At 35.5% G+C, this 21,751-nt stretch overlaps 1 protein-coding gene across 1 annotated transcript; it reads left to right on the top strand.

Annotated features, from left to right (window-relative positions):
* Positions 1 to 7,615: 7,615 nt before the first annotated feature.
* On the top strand, positions 7,616 to 12,235 carry LOC137742196 (protein CNGC15b). The gene is made up of 8 exons (XM_068481988.2): positions 7,616 to 8,054; positions 8,665 to 8,755; positions 8,969 to 9,512; positions 9,606 to 9,818; positions 10,326 to 10,612; positions 10,847 to 10,958; positions 11,071 to 11,307; positions 11,414 to 12,235. The coding sequence occupies exons 2-8, from the start codon at positions 8,727 to 8,729 to the stop codon at positions 12,074 to 12,076; spliced, it is 2,085 nt and encodes a 694-aa protein (XP_068338089.2). The 5' UTR covers positions 7,616 to 8,054; positions 8,665 to 8,726; the 3' UTR covers positions 12,077 to 12,235.
* Positions 12,236 to 21,751: the final 9,516 nt, after the last annotated feature.

The following is a 21,751-nucleotide window of genomic DNA, read 5'->3' as shown; positions in this document are numbered from 1 at the left end:
AAGGCTTGTTCACGGTCACCGTCAAAATGTTCTCTTCGTCATTTGGTGATCAAAAAATATATGATCACTAATTTAGGGGTTTGAATCAAGAGCGGGAAATAAATAGATACGCTTTTAATGTTTTATTTTCAATTTTTTTTATATTAAATTCCATAGTGTATGATCATGTATCATTAATTACTAGATGATCAAGAAAACACGACGACTTCCGATGCTAGTATTTTGATTTGTGCAATGAATAGATTATTGCTTTATCAATCCATAAATAAAGTCAATGTGTCTTTCTTTTATATTATAAGAAAGGGACTCAAGCTTGATATCTCTTTTAACAAAACGGACAAAAGTAGAAATAACTAAAATAATGATTAAGGGAAAATTATGATATTAGTATGTTAGTTCCTCTACAAGGATAACCTTCGGAATTGGATAAGCAACCATTCTAATATGGATGTATCTTTGTACCTTAGTACTACGATTTAGTAGTATTTCTTTTCACTTATACATGAGAAGCTTTATGTTTGATTCTCGCCAAAGACGAATTTGAACCACATTATCATGACTAGCCCAGCTCCTAAGTGTATGGAGCTTAACCCACATCCCACCCCCTAAGTGTAGATAATATCGTTTGTTAAAAAAAAAAAAAAACCAAAAACATGGATGTAGCTCTTGATTTAAACCTCTTAATCAAAAAGTACATTTTTATTCGAGTGACACATATACATGAAAGATGTTTTAAATGAACCTAACCGCGTTTTTGAACTGAGAAATTCGGTTTTGGTTCTTAACCACTAATATTCATTGACTCAAACCTCATTGATTTTTAATTTTTGATGTACGTCCCTTGACATTTTCTACATCAGACTTTCATAATAAATATTTTACATGTCAGCAATATTACATGTAAGTTATATTTGACACAAAATTCAGATTCATTGGTGTCCAATACTCACCTGGTTTCTGTTTAATTTGGTACAAAATTTGAAACCATATGAATTACCGAAAAAGAGATAGGTCAAACCATATAATAATGCAGTAATGCACCCTTATCCCTTTAAGCTAGATTTTTTCTTTAATAAGTTTTTATACAAGTGATATCAAGAGGTGTGAAACTTAAACCGTGATTAGGTATAATAACAGGGTATTTTACTTCTCACACACCCTTTGATAGTTTCTGTTCGTTGATCTTCTTCAATTCATCCGATCTGACGGTCAAAAATTCAAAAGATGTGTGAGAAATAAAATAGGATGTGTAGATATTACATCCCTAATAATAAGTGTTCATAATCCCTTGAACTATTAGTCCCTCGCGTTCCTTAACGCGACTTACCTAATAATAAGTGTTCATAATCCCTTAAACTATTAGTCCCTTGAGTTCCTTAACGCGACTTAATTAGTGTGATAGTGTCATGCATGTGCTAACATATTTTAATAATGATTTGATGCACCTTATTAGCTAGCTTTAAACACATCAATGTGATGGATTAACTAATCTCATCATCTATCCCAAGAAAATAAACAAATAAGAGCAAATATTAACATAACTTGCTTTATTGTAGTCCCATACTTTTTCAAATTTGTACTTACTGTACTTTCAATGTTCGCAAGATCCATAGACATATTTATCATTTATCATTGTCGGTTAATACCGAAATCACGATTGGCCACATGAAATTAAATAATAAATACATCTTAATTTATTAAAAATAAAAACAAAAGCATGTTTAATTCCAATGTTGGGTGGTAAGGTGCAGGGCCTTCTGCTACATGCCAGCATGTGGGAGGGGTCGAGATCTAGCTGGCTTGTCGGATTAGTCTTGATAATCTTATTTTTATTTATTTATTATTTATTAAGGAATTGTTCATCCGTCATTAAACAAATATTTTTACCTTTTTAAATTAACCCAAAGAGTTGTTTGAATTTATGAATATACCCCTCCCGCAATGTATAATATACAGTCAAGGACAGGAAGACGTGGCCAAGTTGTGGGCTGGCCTGATATCCGCCTTTCCACTTACCATTGGCTCAATAATAGTAACCTGGTCTCGCGCTTCTACCCATTTATATTTAATATTAAATTTAATTATCGAGTTATGCTGTGGTGATTTAAAACCTGAAAAACGACTGAAAAAATAAAAATATTTTTAGCATAGTTCTAAGGAAATTTTTATGAAAAGAGTTTGGACTAAATTTATTTTAACTAAAAATCATGTTATAACTTTATTTAATAAAAAAGACTTAAATTTTAATGAAAAACTCTTAAATTTGAATAAAAAGGATAAAAGAACTTAAATTTTAATGAAAAAGACATAATTTTAATATTTAAAAAAAAATTAAAAAATAAAACTAGCGCTCAAGACCCGTGCGTCCTCACACATACTATTTATGAAACTTACTACACTGTTTATAAAACTTAACAGTACAACACTATTTATGAAACTTATGACATTGTTTATGAAACTTAACAATACTACACTGTTTATGAACCTTAACGGTACTACATTATTTATGAAACTTAATGGTACTACGGTACTACACTGTTTATGAAACTTACTACACTGTTTGTGAAACTTAACGGTACTACACTGTGTAAAAACGTATATTATTTCTTTTGCCTTAAGTAGGTACGAGTGAAATTTACATATATCGATCACTTATATATATTATTTATTATCCACATGAAAATACACCTTACGATATTATAATACTAGATGTGTGTTTGTGTTATCTTATTTTGTCAAAGGCTAAGTTTGTGAATGGAAGTGACATGTTTTGCAATGCAAAATTAAAGTTAATTCCAAGTATTGTTGAAGGATATTGGATGGTCAAGCACGCGTGATGTTGGAACAAAAACTTGCTTACCGAGAAAGGTTGTATCTTGTAATATATGAGGCAAGCCAATTTCCTAGAGATTGATGTAGATATTTGACCATCATTTGTGGCGAGGAGTATCATCTTTACTAATCATCTTTGATTTTTATCAAAGACTTGATCACTGCAACGCGAGGAAGAAAGGTTTTTGGTTTGGTCCTTTTGGGGGGGGGGGGGGGGGGGGGGGGGGGGGGGGGGTGGTGATGGAGCATATTGCTCAAATCAATTTGCCTAAATCAGTGTCTGCCTTAAACCCTAGTTATCCACTCAATAAGTAACAGGGGCGGTTTTCCTCAATACATACCCTTGATTTTTGGGCTTAATTACTAGAACTTGACCACTACTATTGCTATCCAGGAATAGATTTCTTTCTATGTTGCTAACAGGTATGGGCTTTCCTATGGTAGTTTCGTTGCGGCTTCTGACCATCTGTTACTTTCATTCCATACTATAAATGGATGAGGGTTTAGGATTTAGAGACGAGTCGAGTACGTACGTATTTGTACCACCAACCAAACCCAAATGCAGTTCTCTTTCCCTAGAGTCAATCTTATTTTCTTAACTAGTTAAAACAAAACAAAACAAAAAATAATAATAATAAAAATAAAGCAAAAAAAATAATAATAAAAAACAAAATAAAAATAAAGCAATACTGATTAACTATATATAATTGATGGGATTGATATAGCCTGAAAAATTAACAAAAGTGCCAAAGTCAATTGTGGTTGGTGGCTGGGCACGTAAAGACAAGGACTTGCATATGGTAAAAATACACTGTTATAGTGGGATTTTTTACAAATAATATAATTTTTTTTGTTTGTTATCTTTGTATGATTCCACAAAATGTTAATTTGACTATATACGCATCTCATACAAGTTGCTCCCGTAAAGGACACACAAAGCCATCGAAGCCTCAACTTTTTTCCTCACAATGTAGAAATTAAGGGCGGATTCTTTGAATTGATTTAGTCCAAGTTCATAAAATTGAAAGCCGAATGTCAAAAAGTCAATAAATGGGTCACCGTCAAGTGGGTCAAGGGGGCCATATATTCATCAACCTTAAGAATGAGCATCCACTTCGGATATTGTTTGTAAAGATATTAAAGATCCTTTAAGCATATTCGTTTATTGTTTATCATGCAGTAGAAATCATTGTAAAATTTTTATTTAAAATAAAATATAATAATTCTTGACGAAAACTGATCAAACAATGTATAATAAACAGATATAATTGAAAGATTTCCAAAATCCTGGTAAAGAGAATTGAAAGAAAATCCTCATTCCAACCTCAAATCTTAAATATTTCGGTGCCGTACGTAATGCCGCGTGGGCCATGGGACAAATATATACAAGAAAATATAGATTCATAGAGCACTAAGAAGTGGAGGGTTTTTCTCTTTATTGTCAAACAAGCTGGCAATTGGTACTAATACAACTCTTGGATAAAGTTGTGTGTTGTTGAATGCAAACATAAATGAAATTTGAAGTGCATTTCTATTTTTCTTTTTAGACTATGGTGAGACATCCATGAGGTTTTTCAATACTCACTTGATTTAGTCATAGAGACTTTTATTTCATGTTTTTTCCATAGCAGATAGTGCATTAGAATCGAACTTAAGATCTTTTTCATAATTAGAAAATACAATGACAGTAACAATTAAATATTTTTTTTTTCTCCATGAATACTCTTAACAATTATTTTGTTTCTCCATGAATACTCTTAACTCGATTGCTATGGATTAATTCTCGATATTTCGAATTAAAATTTCTCCACATTCATATGTTGCATCTATGTGATATGTGATCAGCAACAGTTTGATTGTATCTTTTTGAAATTGGCAACATCTATTCTTAAAGCTACAAATTATTAGACTATTGGACTCTTTGCCGGGTTAACTATCAAGTTAACTCCTATTTTATGATGTGACACTCGTTGAACTTATTTTTTACTTTTACTGGCGCTAATTTTTGGCACGTGGATTCATGAATGCCATAAATACAAACAATATGAACTTTTTGTCAAAGAAAACTCTAACCTCCTAGATGTATAAATTGTTCACAAATGAATCATGTGACTCACCAATCTTGAGCTCAAGTCATTAAAAACACCCTCATTGATTTTCACGTAACGACGTCTAAAAATACCGTTACCTTGATAATTAGATGAACAAACAAATAAAGGTTGTAACAACTTATAACTTTTAAGGGTTATTAATTTTGTCTTTAAAATATGCGAATCAAACTGTTACTAGTCTTGAACCAAGGAGTTCAAAGTGTAATCAGTTCCTTTTTCTCCGTCCATTGTTATTGTACAAAGCTCAACTTGTTATGTTAAATTAATAGGAAATACCCAGATATAGGATAATTTCTTAATCTTAGGACATAAATAGGACATTTTTAATATGCACACGTTATGCACAATAATCGGACATAAATATAATTTTTCTTACACCTTGAAATGACCAAATTGTCCTCCCATATAAATCGGTTGTGTAGAAATTCCAACCCTCATTTCTCATTTTGTAGAGAGAGAAACAGAGAGGAGAGAGAGAGAGAATCTCTCTCGCCCAATTCAGTTCAAAGAACCTTAACCCACCCATCTTCTTCATCCAAGCTCTCTCTCTTTCTTTCTCTCTCTCAACATTTCGAATATGCACAAGAGCTCTTTCTCTAACCCATCCATCTTCTTCGATTTTTTACCTTTTCATTTGTAGGTTTTGTGAACTGGGTTTGCTTAATTTTACTTTTTGATTGATGGATTTTTGGAGTTGAAGTGATTGGTTTAGTGTTTCTTGGAGGAGACTCAAATCCTCAAATTTTGATGTTTGATTATTTATTTATTTTATCATTTCTCTTATTTATATGTGGGTTTTCATTTCTTCTGTCCTCTCCCTCCCTTTGCTCCCTCTCTCGATCCAAATTTACAAGCACTAAAATAGGTTTTGGTTTTTGTTGCAATTAAATGAAAAAAAAAAAATGTATTAAAGGTTAGTTGCCTTTTGGAGAAGAGATAAATTTGAGGGAAAAGAGAGAAATTAGAGTGGAAAGAAGGAAAAGAGAAGGATATGGACGAAATTGTTTCGCGTACTCGTTCGTTCTTTTCGTATTAAGTTCGCTCATACACTGTATGTACACGACATGCGCATGTTATACTCATAGATCTGAGCTCAATCCAAAAACCTATAGCTCACAGCTCTCTCTTCGAAATTAGAAAAATGACCCTAAACTTTATATAAAGAATCTAAGATTCATTAGTTTGAATTTGGTATCAAATTTGATTGGGTTCAAATATTTCAAAGATTTGAAAATTGCAGCTTGCATGGGCACGAAAGAACCCAACTAAATCAAAGGAAATTGTTTCACGAACTCCTTCGCTTTTTTCATATTTACAGGGCCTACCTTTGAATCAAAGGAAAAAGTAGCAAGTTACGTTAATGCGAAGAGTATCAAAGATGTAAATTGCACCATATACAATATATGCACACCACATGCACATGATATGTACAATACATGCACATGATATGCACAGAATGAGAGAAACTTAAACGGCAACATATTGGTATAGTGGATACAATTAAAACATAATTGTTACGTATATAAGGTTATAGTGGCAGTTTGAAAAGTCTTGTTATGTATATCAACCACCGCTTAACCGTGCACGTGGAAGCCATGATGCTCATTGTCGTTATTTCATGGACACGCATGACCCTTAATGTCCTCTAAATTTTTTCTTCATTTCGTTCACTGAAGCCAACTAGGTTGTGGTCATACTCGCTAAATTTCAGGGCACAACATACGTGCATCATAACTAGTGAATAGTCTCGCTTCTTATATTAAGATGTAGACATGCACACCATATGCACAACACATGCACATTATAGAAAAATTTTCACAAATTTCTGCAATTGAACACTTAACTAGAAATTATTCCATCCTAGTTTTGTAGCACATCCAAACTTGAAATTTATTCCACAACCCATATGCCCTAACATGAAACACAAACCCTAATTTAACTTCTAAGTATTAATTCATCTTACAAACAACTCATTTATTCTATAAATCATTGATGAAGGAACTTGAAACTAAACACCCTACTTTGCTATGTCTGCCAAACCTTTAGTCGTCGGGAAAAAAATGGAACTTTCCAGCCAAAATAGAAAATATGGTGCAAAACCCAGCTCACTCTTTTCACCTTTCTCTCCCATCCCTTTCCTCGAAATCAAAGGTATGAGGTCAACCTAAAACCCAGCTCTTCTCGCCTCTCTTTGGACTTCCCTCTCTTCGAAATCAGAGCTCAACTCAGAAACCCAGAACTCACAGAGCTCTTCGACATCCTCTCTTCCAAATGAGAACATTGATGCAATGGGCTGATGATTTGTAGTATTTATGTGGGTATTTTAGTAATTTCAGTTTTGTGCATGGTGTGCATGGCTTGTGCATGACCGGTTTGTTCTATTTCTGTTCTAAGATTAAGAAATTATCTCATTTTAAAGTATTTCCCAAATCATGCAATTGTATATTCACAATCTCATCTAAATAATTCAGATTAGGAGTTTAATAACATATTCAACGGTCTAAAGGTAAATACTCCCCTCAATCCCAACTTAAAAACCACGCTACAAGACACAGGAAGAACACGTGTCAAGATTCCAAAAGCATGCATATCTAGCGTAGTCAACTCCTCCCGGGATCTTTACAAAAAAGACGAGTAATAATATAGTAAAACTACAGCAACATCTGACCATTAGATTAAAAACAAAATTGCATAAACAAGGCAACGGAAGCATCTTCCTGTCTTTTCTCAACCTTCTCTTGATCTCTGGCTGTCTTGTATCCATTGGCAATGGAAAATATACTACTAACCCTATTTTTATATTTTGGAATCCAATACGCTAATGAAAATTAAAATAATTATTTCTTTGCTTAAATAGGTTAATACTTCAGTCATTTTCTCAAAATTCCAAAAGTATTCTATGCGGGAAGAACAACGCTGGGGCTTTTCAAGTCTAAAAACTCAGCACCCATATTTTAGATTTTCCATTTTTGAGCTCATTTCTTATTATTTTCTTTGCCCAATATTTTTTTTGGAGTAATACCAATTGGGTTTTGAGCTGAAATCGGTAAGAATCCTGAAAGAGTGATTTCATAGTTTATTGAAGCTTGGCCATGGAAGACAGAAAAGCTTGTAAGTTTCTCTCTCTCTCTCTCTCAAGATTCTTGTGAGTTTTAGTTTTGCATAATATTTTAGTAAAAATTATTTGCCAGATTCCCAGAATGCTGAACCTGTTGCATTTATTTATTTATTTAATCTTGATTTGAATATTGATAGGGTGTTTAGTTTTCAACTGTATTTACTTGTTTTAATTTATTTTGGTTTAATATTTCTATTTAGTTTTTGCAAGTTCAGGGCGCTCTACAATTCTGACACATTCAATTGCTTCAACACAATATTTATAAAGGAATTTTAGGAGGCCTAATTATTTTTATTTTTTATTAATCATAGAATAATCTTTTTTTCCCCTCCTCAATGCGTATGCACAAAAATCTGAATGCAGTATAAGTCACATGTTTGACTTGCACTTTGGGGGTTAGAGTCTTTACAGCTTCATCTCCAAGTTGACATCTTTATTTCACATGTTTCACATGATTCCTGGTGAATGAGTTTCCATGGCTGCAACATCTTCCCTGTTCTTGTGGCTTTGAGTTCATGCCGTGTCATTTTCGGTTTTTATTTTGAAGAGCCTTGATATTTGGATACAGTTGATTCATGGCCTAATATATGTTCGATTATCCAGTGTGTTTTACTACAGATTAATTCTGTTAACTGAAGACAAAGTGGTATTCTTAGAAGATTATCATGGGTTATGGTAATTCAAAATCTATAAGGTACATCTTTTTTCCGATTTCTGTTTCGGTTTCAAGCAAATATTATTTTAGGTCATCTTAGTTTACGTTATTGTGTTCTAAACGATATTTTGCAATTGGATTTCTGTTTTTGTTATGAGTTTTGTAGTCTAATCATAGATCTTAGCATGATAAGCTGGCTTCTAATTTTTTTTAAAATTTTTTTCATTCACATATGAATTTTGAAATTTTCAGATTTCAAGATGATGTTGAACTAGCAAAGCTACCTTCAGTCAATGGGGTTGGTGTGGCAAAGCTTAAGTATAAGATTGATGGGGCACAAGTAGCAGAGCCCTTCGAAAAGGAGGTGTCCCGGAAGACTGGAAAATCGTTAAAGGCTAAAGTTCTGTCCAGGGTCTTTTCCGAGGACTATGAGAGAGTGCAGAAGAAAATATTAGATCCTCGAGGACAGACTGTTCGCCGTTGGAACAAGATTTTCTTAGTAACTTGTTTAGTTTCTTTGTTCGTGGACCCTCTATTCTTTTACTTGCCATCGGCGAGAGATGAATTCTGCATTAGTATTGGAGAACCACTTGAAGTTGTTCTGACATTTGTTCGATCAGTGGCTGATGTTTTTTACATAATCCAAATTTTTATTAACTTTCGTAAAGCTTATATTGCACCTTCCTCTCGTGTATTTGGGAGAGGAGAGCTTGTAATAGAACCTTCAAAGATCGCATTGAGGTACCTACGCCTGGATTTCTGGATAGACCTCATTGCTGCCCTGCCCCTTCCTCAGGTATGTTACTTGAACACTTCTTGTACTAGCCCTATTGAGACAAATCTAATATGCACTAAATTTAGTCCTAAATTTTTTTTTTTTTTTTTTAAGGTCCTGATTTGGATTGTAATCCCAACCCTTAGCGGTTCGACAGTGACAAACACAAAAAACGTCCTTCGATTCATCATAATCTTTCAATACATACCAAGGCTCTTTCTTATATATCCGCTCTCATCACAAATAGTTAAGGCCACTGGCGTTGTGACAGAGACAGCTTGGGCAGGGGCTGCATATAATCTGATGCTATACATGTTGGCAAGTCATGTAAGTATAAAAAAGCTTGTTGCTTCTCTTTTCGGAACTTTGAAAAAGATAGATAGTTGTGCATCTACAGCTTGATCACAAGTAACACTTTATGGCATATAGTGAATGGGTAGACCGAGTGGCTAAACCTAATGATTTTCACTAAACCTTATCTTTCTCCAGCATATAGAAACACAAAAGAAGGAATAATTACAAACCTACATGGTTTTTGCAAAATGTGTTGCAGTTAAAAGTATTTCGGAAACAGATTGTTTATTTTTGGTCCAAGACTTAAATGATTTGTCGAAACCTGAAACGATCATCTGTCATTACTCTACTTATAACGACCAAAATCAAAATTCCTCAATTCCTATTCTTGTATTGAATTAAACTGGCACGCTCATCGTCCTGACTGTCGAACAGACATTTGATGGTTTCTCACCTTTCTTGTACATTGAACAATTAAATATGTAAGCAAAATGTAAAACTGATGTGCCTTGCTGATTTTTTATTTTTCTCTGTGAAAAGGTTTTAGGAGCTTGTTGGTACCTTCTTTCAATTGAGCGGCAAGAATCTTGTTGGAGAAGTGTTTGTGGTCTTGCAAATACGTCTTGCAGATATGATTACTTTGACTGTCGTTGGGCTCAAGACCCTAACAGGAAGTCCTGGTATCAGTCGAGTAATATCACAAATCTCTGTACTCCAGATGATTATAAGTTTGGTATATATGGTGATGCGGTGACATATGATGTTACAACCTCTTCGTTCTTCAACAAATACTTTTACTGTCTCTGGTGGGGTCTAAGAAACCTCAGGTAAGCTATTGTTTCTACAAATATCTGTTTATGATGTGCGTTCACTCATTTCTGATTGATAATTTAAGATAAGTAGATTACCAACTTATGTTCTTTGTAGAATTTTGAGCAACCTATATCTGTAACTTTTTTTAAATCTTCTTCATCAGATGTGTTTGCGAAGGGATTAACAATGTTTAGTGCATGAAAAGCTTAGGTTTTCTGGATAAGTAATTTTAGTTGAAATTTGTGCAGTTCTTTGGGACAAAATCTTTCAACAAGTACTTACGTTGGAGAGATAATGTTTGCTATAATTATCGCGACTCTTGGTCTGGTTCTCTTCGCATTGCTGATTGGTAATATGCAAGTAAGTCGTTGATCAGTGACTTCTCAGTACTTTAAATTGGCTTTTACTAAACAACTCATTATATTTTTCGAAGTTCATATTTTAAAGTTTCGATCACCCTTTATAATTGCAGACATACCTCCAATCCACAACTGTGAGACTAGAAGAGTGGAGGATAAAGAGAACTGACACAGAACAATGGATGCGTCATAGGCAACTGCCTCCAGAGCTAAGACAGTCTGTACGGAAGTATGATCAATACAAGTGGTTGGCTACTCGAGGAGTTGATGAGGAAGCTCTTCTCAAAGGCCTACCCATGGATCTTCGAAGGGACATCAAGCGCCACCTTTGCCTTGACCTTGTTCGACGAGTAAGTGATAATCTGTAACTACAAATAAATTTTTTTTATACTACTGCATAATCGTAATTGTAACCATTACGAATTTTTGTGTATTTTTTTTTTATTTGGTGAACAGGTTCCTTTGTTCGATCAAATGGATGAAAGGATGCTGGATGCAATATGTGAGAGGCTTAAACCTGCCTTGTGTACCGAAGGCACATTTCTAGTCCGCGAAGGAGACCCTGTCAATGAAATGCTCTTCATAATTCGAGGCCACCTTGATTCTTACACCACAAATGGTGGTCGAACTGGATTTTTCAACTCATGCGGTATTGGCCCGGGTGACTTCTGTGGCGAGGAACTGCTGACATGGGCTTTGGACCCTCGTCCAAGTGTCATCCTGCCATCTTCAACGCGCACAGTCAAATCCATCTCTGAAGTAGAAGCATTTGCTCTAGTAGCAGAGGACTTGAAATTCGTAGCATCCCAGTTCAGAAGACTTCACAGCAAGCAACTTAGACACAAGTTCCGGTTCTATTCACATCAATGGAGATTATGGTCTGCATGTTTTATACAGGCAGCATGGCGTCGATGTAAGAAAAGAAGGGAAGCAGCCGAACTCAAGGCTAAAGAAAACCACACAGAAAATGAGCCTGCAAAACTTCCACCTGTGTCGGACTTGGTTACTTACGCTGCAAGGCTCGCTGCAAGCACCAGACGTGGTGCCAATAAGCATTCTGGGGTCGTTGGCTCATTGCAGAAGCCAGCGGAGCCTGATTTTTCAGTTGAGGAGGAATGAATGGAGAATCCATACAACTAGGAACTTTAAAATAGTGTGAATGAATGATCTGTGCTGTAAATTACTTTCTTAGGATATATACGATCAGATTCAGGAGTGCATTAATGTAATTGTATGATTATTTGATTATTTACATTAGGTGATAGGAATGTTTGACTACTCACGACTCTTTCAAGACCTTTTTAGTGTGAATTTTAAGGTGAGGCCAACTATTAGCACATGGTCCAACTTATATAAAAATAAGGAGCAAGTTTAGCAAAGTGGTTTAGGACAGTTGGCTACGCCATTGTGCCTGCTTTCTTAAACCCGAGTTCAAATCCACTTGATGTAAACTGAAAATAGTTCAGATAATATTATCGAAAAGTTAGACAAATAATAACAGGATAAAAACATTTCAACTCGATGCATTTAAAGTCCAACGCAATGTCATTAGTCTCGGTATAAGTAAGTCCTGAACTATACACTATCCTTTAAGTAGGTCACATCACTGACTCCTAGCTCTTAATTTGTCCAGCCTCATTTCTCTTGTCCAGTGTAGGTGATGTTAGGAAATCCGTCATCATTTCCTTATCGGTTACATGCATTGTTGGAATAGATCAAAATCACAAGTATGGGTTGTAATCATCACTATAACTAAATTATGGGTTAAAGAGATAGCTACAACCTTCCATCTTGTCATCTCACTTCTTGTTCAACCATACTTCTCTTTTTGTCAATGTTTCTCCCTAAAATTTGGGATTTCCTTGCTTGTATATTGTTATTTGTTTAGCCCTTGTTGTGTTCGGTTCTTTATGGCAGAAACCATGTGGTAGGTAGTGGTTGATATCCACTATATTTGTAATTTGTTCTTCGGCTCTTTGTAAGAGCTTTGTTCTCTCTCCTGTAAAGTTTATGATCAATATACAAAGCTTGAAATTCAATATGGTATCAGAGCAGTGACCACAGTGGCCTGTCTCTGCATATCTTCTTTAACCTCTTTGTTTTCCATAGCTGGTTCAAATGGATGAGGAAAATCCTCCCAGTCCTGACACTGCGAGCTCTAGTGTTTCACCCACTTCAAATTCTACCGAAGTAGAAGTTAATCCAAATCAAAGACTCAGTTCAGTTTTGCTGATTGAGTTTAACTATCTTCCATGGTCTCGAGCAGTTTTACTTGCTCTCGGTGGAAGATCAAAGCATGGTTAAATGAATGGAACCATTTAGGCACCTGAAATCTCATCGCATTTATATGAGACATGGCTATGCAAGGATTAACTTGTCATGTCGTGGCTTCTCAACTCCATGGAGAGGAAGCTAGCTGCGATCTTTAGCTACTCAGAGTCTTCTTCCCATCTCTGAAAAAATGTCTGCGATATGTATGGAAATCAAAACAATGCTGGTCGGATATTTCAACTGAAAAGGGAGCTTGCAGGTTTGCAACAAGAAAGTAAGGCTTTGTTCAACACTTGGGTGATATCAAGAGTATGTGAAATGAGCTTGATGTATACAGGCCTCACACCACAGATGTTTCCGTGCTTTTGAAAAGAGCTGAAGAAGATAAGATTTTTCAACTCTTGGCTAGTCTTAGCTCAGACTATGAAGATCTACTTAGTCACATTCCGACAGTGAGTTGCCTTTCTTCTCAAGTGTATGTGCCATTATTCAACGTGAAGAAACTCGAAGGAAAGTGATGAATCTTGAAACCAAAAATAGCTTACTTGAGTCTAAGGCATATTTTTCAAACCACAAGTTCTCGGATGATAGAAGAGACAAGGGTAGAAGGTTTGACATGAAGTGCAAACATTGCAACTATGGTGGACACACTATTGATAAATATTGGATTCTACATCCTGAGCTCAAGCCAAACTTCTAGAAGAACAAGGGGTTCCAGAGAAACTCACAACCACCCTTGTACAAAGCTAATCATGTAGCTTTAGCTGCTTCTTCTTCCTCAAGGTAAAGTTTTGCTTGACTTCACTTCCAATCCAGTGAACTTGATCAACGAGTTTGCTGTCTATTTACAAGGAAGACAAAGAAGTGGAGATCTAGAGAACACAATTGGAACTGAAATTGAAAAACCTACTGCCTTGCTGAGCAAATTTACTGGGTTTCTTACTGATTCTGATCATGAAGGCTTAAGTAAACAGATTCCAGGTATATTGAAAGCTTTCTCCACTGCTTTAAATGTTAGTCTTGTGCAAGATTATTGGATAATAGACTCAGGAGCCACATACCATATGACAAATAAATCTCACATTTACATGACTTCGAAAAAATGAAAAACTATTCACAAGTGTCAGTAGTAAATGGTAAGGGTGTCTCAATTGTTGGAAAAGAGAAAATTAAGTTGATCTCTGATCAAGTAGAGTCAACAACTTTGTATGTTTATTCCTTTCCATTTCACCTTTTATCAGTATGAAAAATCGCAAGACAACTAAATTGTCATGCATTTTTTTCTTCTGATCAGGTCATCTTTCAAGATATAGTCACCAAGAGGAAGATTGGTGAAGGTTTCTTCCTAAATGGGTTGTATTATCTTTCAAGAGATCTTCCAAAACCTAAGAGTCTTCAAGTCAGCTCAAGCCCTTCTTAGGAATAACTACTTTGGCATCATCGTCTTGCTCATCCCTCAAACCATGTTTTGTCCATTTTGTTTCCCACAATGTGTAAAAGTAGTTTGGAGTGTGATACTTGTCACTTCTCCAAATCTACTAGGTTACCCTTCAATTCCTCAGTGTCTAAAGCTAGTAAATTGTTTGAACTTGTTCATTCAGATATCTGGGGACCTACAATTGAATGTTTTGATGGTTATAAATATTTTGTAACATTTGCGGATGATTATTCAAGGATTACTTGGTTATACATTTTAAAGTGCAAGAGTGAAGTCATGAATGTGTTTAAAGATTTTCATAAACTTGTAACAACTCATTTTGGTTGTCATATTCACACCTTAAGGTCTAACAATGGCACTAAGTACATGTCAAATAACATGTCTCAATACTTAAGTTCCCATGGGATATTTCATCAAACAAGTTGTGTTGGCACTCCTCAACAAAATGGAGTGGCCGAGAGGAAGCATAGGGATTTACTTGAGAAGACTAAAGCCTTAATGTTACATATGAATGTTACCAAGAAGGTTTGGTCTCAAGGGGTGCTTTTCTACTACCTATTTGATCAATAGACTGCCTAGTAGGGTGTTGGATAAAAAATCACCCTGAAGGAAGAAAGATTGACTTGTCTCATTTGAAAATTTTTGGTTGTACTTGTTATGTTCATGTTGCTTCAATACACCATGACAAGCTTGATCCAAGAGCTAGCAAATATGTTTTCTTGGGATGTTCTTCAACACAAAAAGGTTACAAGTGTTACAATCCATCTTCAAGGAAAATCATTGTCTCAAGGGATGTAAAGTTTGACGAAACTACACCTTTCTTTAAACAATCAGCGGAGGGTTTGAGTCAGGGGGAGAATGCCTTTGAAATGTTCCCTTTACCAAGTCCAACAACCAGTGAGGAAAATATATTCATGTCCACTGACAGAGAACATGAGAATTCTCCAAGTCATGAAGAAGAAACCTTACTGGAACCATCAATTCAGGCACCTACATCCCACTCATCTCTTGATGAACCAGAACCATCACTTGTCTAGCCTCAAGGAAGAAAAAACCCTTCTTATGATTGTCACCCTCATTCAAGGCTGCTGGATTATGTAACTTACAATGCAAGGTATCATGTTGCTGAGTACCTTTCATACTAAAGGGTGGCACCAAAGCTTGCTGCATTTCTTAATTCCATATCAAATGCTTTTGAACCAAGAAGTTTTCAGGAGGCAATGTAGCAAGATGAGTGGAAGAAAGCTATGAAGGAAGAGTTGAAAGCCTTGGATGACAATAAAACTTCGAGTGTTATCAAGCTACCACCAGGAAAAAAGGTAGTGAGAAGTAGATGAGTTTACAAAACCAAGTTCCATTCTGATGGCACCTTGGAAAGACGCAAGGCTAGACTAGTAGCTTATGGTTTTACTCAAACTTTTGGGATAGATTACAAGGAGACTTTTGCTCCTGTAGCTAAGATGAACACAATTCGAGTGTTGTTATCTGTTGCAATTAACCATGCATGGCCTCTATATCAAATGGATGTCAAATATACATTTCTGAATGGTGAACTTGAAGAAGAAATTTACATGAAACTTCTTCCTAGTCATCCTCAATCCAGTGACCCCAAGTTAGTTTGCAAGCTGCACAAATCCATTTACGGATTAAAACAATCCCCTCGTGCTTGGTATTCAAAGTTGAGCTCAGTTCTTGAAGAAGTTGGCTTCAAGAGAAGCAATGCAGATTCATCTCTCTTTGTTCGAATTCGTCCTAGTGGGACCCTAGTGGTTCTTATTTATATGGATGATCTCATTGTCACTGGTGATAATGCTAGTGAAATTGTGTTACTAAAGAACACCCTCAAGCAGAAGTTTGCCATCAAAGATCTTGGAACACTCAAATATTTCCTTGGCATTGAAATGGCAACTTCTAAGGAGGAATGTTTTTGAATCAACGGAAGTATATTCTTGATTTGTTTCAAGAAGCTGATATTGTGGATTGTAAGCCTGCCTCTACACCCCTTGACTGCAAACACAAAATGACCATGGATGGAGAAACACTCACTGACATCAGTTACTACCAAAGGTTAGTTGGGAAACTTATTTATCTTACAATAACAAGGCCAACCATTGCCTTTGATGTTAGCCTTGTGAGTCAATTTATGCATTCTCTAACAATGGATCATTTACAAGTTGTTAAGAGAATACTGGGATACTTGAAAGGTTTTGTGGGACGTGGTCTTCTGATGCAAAACAATGCTTACACTCACGTCCTTGGTTACACTGATGCAGATTGGGCAGGTAACTCCTTGGATCGCAAGTTAACTACTGGTTTCTGTATTTTTGTTGAAGGTAATTTGGTAAGTTGGAAAAGTAAGAAACAAAGTGTGATTGCTCGATCTAGTGCTGAGGCCGAGTATAGGGCTATGATAACTACTTCTTGTGAATTATTCTGGCTCAAGGGCCTTCTTTCTGATTTAGGGTTTCCTAGCTCTCAACCAATAACTCTTATGTGTGATAACCAAACAGCCATGCATATAGCTTCTAATCCTGTTTTCCATGAGAGGACCAAGCATATCGAGGTTGACTGCCATTACATCCATGAAAAGGTTCAATCAAAGATCATACCAACTCGTTACACCCCGAGTTCTCGTCAATTTGCTGATCTCTTCACTAAGCCATTGGCGACTGCCGTGTTTCAAGGTCTTTTGTCCAAGCTTGGATCAATCAATCTCCTCGATCCAAGCTTGAGGGGGAGTGGTGGAATAAATCAAAATCACAAGTAAATCATAGGTATGGGTTGTAATTATCACTATAGCTAAGTTATGGGTTAAAGTGATGGCAACAACCTTCTATCTTGTCATCTCACTTCTTGTTCAACCATACTTCTCTTTTTGTCAATGTTTCTCCCTAAAATCTGGGATTTCCTTATTTGTATATTGTTATTTGTTTAACCCTTGTTGTGTTAGGTTCTTTAGGGCAGAAACCATGTAGTAGGTAGTGGCTGATGTCTACTAAATTTGTAATCTATTCTCCAGCTCTTTATAAGAGCTTTGTTCTCTCTCTTGTAAAGTTTATGATCAATATACAAAGCTTGAAATTCAATAGGCACCAATGTACTTTTGTGTAATAATATTGGAAGAGTTAGAGTTATTAAAACAATTTAGGAACAAGATGGATGGATATCATTATGTCAATTGCAACCTAAAAATTTTTTGTTGAAACAGAAATAGAAAAACAAAGCCTTTTTCCAAGGTCTTCTTTCCTTCACCTCAATATGCTCCTGAATAAAATCCATAAGTTCTCTTAGAAGCATATTATCATGGAGAAGGTATCTGCAGTCACAAACACAGGATATGCAATAAATCTTTGTGAGAACCCCTTCATCTATAAGAAGTTGTATATCTTTTTTTGTTTCTCTTTTTTTAATATACCAAAAGCATACGCGAAAGAGGGGACACCTATTCAATTATGGCAATAAAAATCAAGAAAACTAAAAGCAAAAGATAATCGGGAACTAACTTCTTCATGTAAATGTCAAGCATGTCACTGCTTGGATCCTTCATACTCACCTGCACTACACATGGGCTCAAATTACAATAAAAGTAATGTCTATTGAATAACCAGGAAGAAATGTTTTAAAAGGCGAAGGCATAGACGAGGCATTTCATGGATAACTTGCTTAGGTGAAAGTCTTAACACATGAGGCAAAACCTTATTGCACCTAAATAATTGGGGACTGCTGTGAGTTATAAAAAAAACAAGGACCACTACGGGCTGTTAAAAGAAAAAGATAGTGGTAGGTTATTGAAAAAAGAACAGGCAACTGTTGTGGGTTTAAAAAAAAAAAGACTTGGCCAAAACGATGCCATTTTGGGCTAGAGTCTTTAGAAATACAACATAATAATTTCCTCTTCTTCTTTGTGAAGACGCCACCACACATTGCAACCCTAAGCCCAACCAATAGAGCCTTCGACTTCAATTTCAGGTTGCTAATGGATCTGGGAACACCAGTCAACTGCCTTTAGGTGTACCTCGACCACATCTAGGTGAGTTTTAGCCTACTCCCATTGGGCAGAGGTGTTATCACTCCCGCCCTGCCTCCAAAGCCGCCTAGACACACGTCAGGGTGCATTTTTAAAACATTGCTAAATAGTAAACGTATCTAATTCACTAAGATTCTTAATTGTAACATATCATTGCATCTACTGAGTACTCATCATCAACATTGAACTTCAAGGTCCATGTAACAGGGCAAGAAGAAGAGTTAGTAAAACTACATTTGGAATCAAGATGAGTATTGTTATGACTGAAACAAAAATGAATTGTAGCCCTGCTCGCCAGTGGGAGGTTTAGTGTTGTTGAAATAGACAAACATAGGATCGCCTGTATGAATTCTAACTTCCCCAACATGATTTTGAATAAAATTAGCAAATTTTCCACGAGGGATACTAGGAAGGACATAGTACATGCGCGTGATCAGACATACACAATATGCAAGAAAAATAAAGATAACCAAAACGTGCTTGTTATCCTACAATTATGACCTGAACATATATCAAAAGCATAGATGGAAAAAAAAAAAATACTAACGATCCCATTATTCCATTTTCCATTGCAGCAAAACAAATGACAACAATTAAAACACTAGGTAGCTGGAAACGCACTTTGCTACTTTGTACTGATTTGAAGCAAGATATGTGTTGGGGAGCCTAGATTTAGCCGCATGTAGCCTTTTACTACAGTCACATCATAGGGGGTCCAATTAAATAGTGTATCTATGCACACATAATGCATACATAGTGCGAACATCAACAATATAAATATATATATATATATATATATGTATGTATGTATGCATATATATATATATATATTATGATTTAGGTAAATTCTTACCTTGCAACCCTTGTAAGAGTTAGTATTCCAAAGGTCCAAAGTACCAATGGTTATGGAATAAATAGTAATTCTTAGAATCATGCATCTGCGAAGAAAGTTCTCTGAAAGTTTCAAACAACGAAACATTATCATCATAAGAAGAAGTTGTCTTCCAAAATAAACCAACAGAGTACAGAGGCTGTTGTATCACAAAGAAGAAGAAAAATTCTGTACATTTACATTATTGCATGAAAATAAAACAATGAAAAATTCGGCCTCCAAACAAAGTGCACATCATGTTTTAGAACTAGGCATTACACATTCCTTCCAGATAGAGGCATAAAAATCCACAATTTGAACTAGATCCCAGAAGGGCCAAAACTCATTGAACTCAGGGTTGAAAGAATTAAAACATCCAAAATTTGACATCGCCACCTCCATGACCACATATTAAAACGGACTATCAAAATAGTCAGGCAGGCACATACATCATATATGACATTGGGAAACTAGTAGCAACAAACATATTTTGACATTTTGTTGTATAAATGATAAGTCGTTATTATATCATCTTTGTGACATCGATATATGATCAATATGATGTCGTTAATGAAAAATGATTATTTCTACAAACCAAATGGCAAAATATGTTTATTGGTGCTCAGGAACTTGTTGTTTAGGGTTGCGATCATGAATTGGTTCTGGAAACAATGTAGTATTCATTGGCTGAACATCTTGGAGAACAATTGGGGGGGGGGGGGTGAAACTAAGTTTCTTGATTCACAAGAAAAGATGCATCATATGTTGCAGGAGGCTGTTCGAGATCACTTCCAATTTCTTCAAAAATTGAGTTGCTGTGTTGCACTATTTCTTCTTCTAGATCTTCAATGAATTTTGCATTGTTGGTCTCTTGAATTCTAGTGTGAAAATCAGGACAATAGAATTTAAAACCTTTGGATTTGTCAGCATATCCAATAAACTGGCAACTTAAAGTTCTTGGATCCAACTTCCTCTCTTGAAGGTTGTAACAATGTGCCTTAGCCCTACATCCTTAGACATGGAAGTGATTGAAACTTGGCCTCCTACTGTCCAAGCTTCAAAAGGTATAACTTTGACATATTTGCTTGGAACCCTACATAGTGTATAGTTGGCTATTTTGAGTGCTTCTCCCCACAGAAAAATTGGAAGTTTAGACCTTGAAAACATGGATCGAATCATGTCCTTCAAGGTCCTATTTTTTATTTCTACCACTCCATTATGATGTGGAGTCCTTGGAGTAGTATATTGAGCAATAATTCCTAATGCTTCAAGGTAAGATGCAAAGGCTCCCTTATGTTGTCCAGGCTTCGTAAACCTGCCAAAATACTCACCACCCCTATCCAATCTCACTATTTTAATGTTCTTTTCAAGTTGGTTTTCAACTTTAGTTTTGTATGTTTTAAAACAATCAAGAACAACAAACTTTTCAGATGTAGGGAACACAACAATATCTTGAAAAATCGTCAATGAAGGTGACAAAATACGAATTTCCACATATTATTTTGTTTGGGAAGGGGCCACACATGTCTGTATGTATTATCTCTAAAAGTTGGTTGCTTCTTGTGGATCCTAATTTTCTGGTATTGGTCATTTTCCCTTTGAAACAATCAATGCAAGTTGGGAGCTTTTAAAAATCAAAATTTGGTATGAGATTTTGTTTTGTTAAAATCACGAATCTTTTGTTGGATTTGTGGCCAAGTCTTTTATGCGAAATTGTAGGAGAGTTTCCATTTTGAAATAGTCTCTTGGAACTAATATGACAAACTGTAAAGCAGTCATGTAAATAATCACATTGTAATTGCCACATATCAACATGAAGGGAAGCATAATGAAGCAAAGTATCCAATTTATTCGAATGAAAAGTCTTACACTTTCATTGTCTCTAATAAAAGTATAACCATATTTAACTAACTTAGAGTATTGGACTTAAAAAACAAAATGAAACCAGAAGAAAGCTTGAAAGAAACACTGCCAATGGACTCAACTGCTACTTTGCTCCCATTCCCAACAAAAACATTGTACACTTCATTATTTCTCTCCCTCAGTTTTGAGAAGCCCTTCAAGGTATTTGTAATGTGAATTGAGCAACCTATATCAAACCACCAACTAAAAGAAGGAACATAAATTAAATTTGACTCAAAACAAACATAAACATTGATTTCATTACCTTTCTTAACAAGCCAATTT

This window comes from Pyrus communis, chromosome 11, assembly GCF_041283825.1.
Source record: "Pyrus communis isolate YQ-2024b chromosome 11, ASM4128382v1, whole genome shotgun sequence".
Lineage (NCBI taxonomy): Eukaryota > Viridiplantae > Streptophyta > Magnoliopsida > Rosales > Rosaceae > Pyrus > Pyrus communis.
The sequence above is the reverse complement of the archived record's forward strand: the minus strand, read 5'-3'. Positions and strand labels throughout refer to the sequence as shown.

Coding starts and splice junctions, on each gene's coding strand:
- LOC137742196 (XM_068481988.2), top strand. CDS start 8,727: ATGGGTTATGGTAATTCAAAATCTATAAG. Junction 10,613..10,846: donor TGGGGTCTAAGAAACCTCAG/GTAAGCTATTGT, acceptor AAATTTGTGCAG/TTCTTTGGGACAAAATCTTT. Junction 10,959..11,070: donor TGCTGATTGGTAATATGCAA/GTAAGTCGTTGA, acceptor TTATAATTGCAG/ACATACCTCCAATCCACAAC.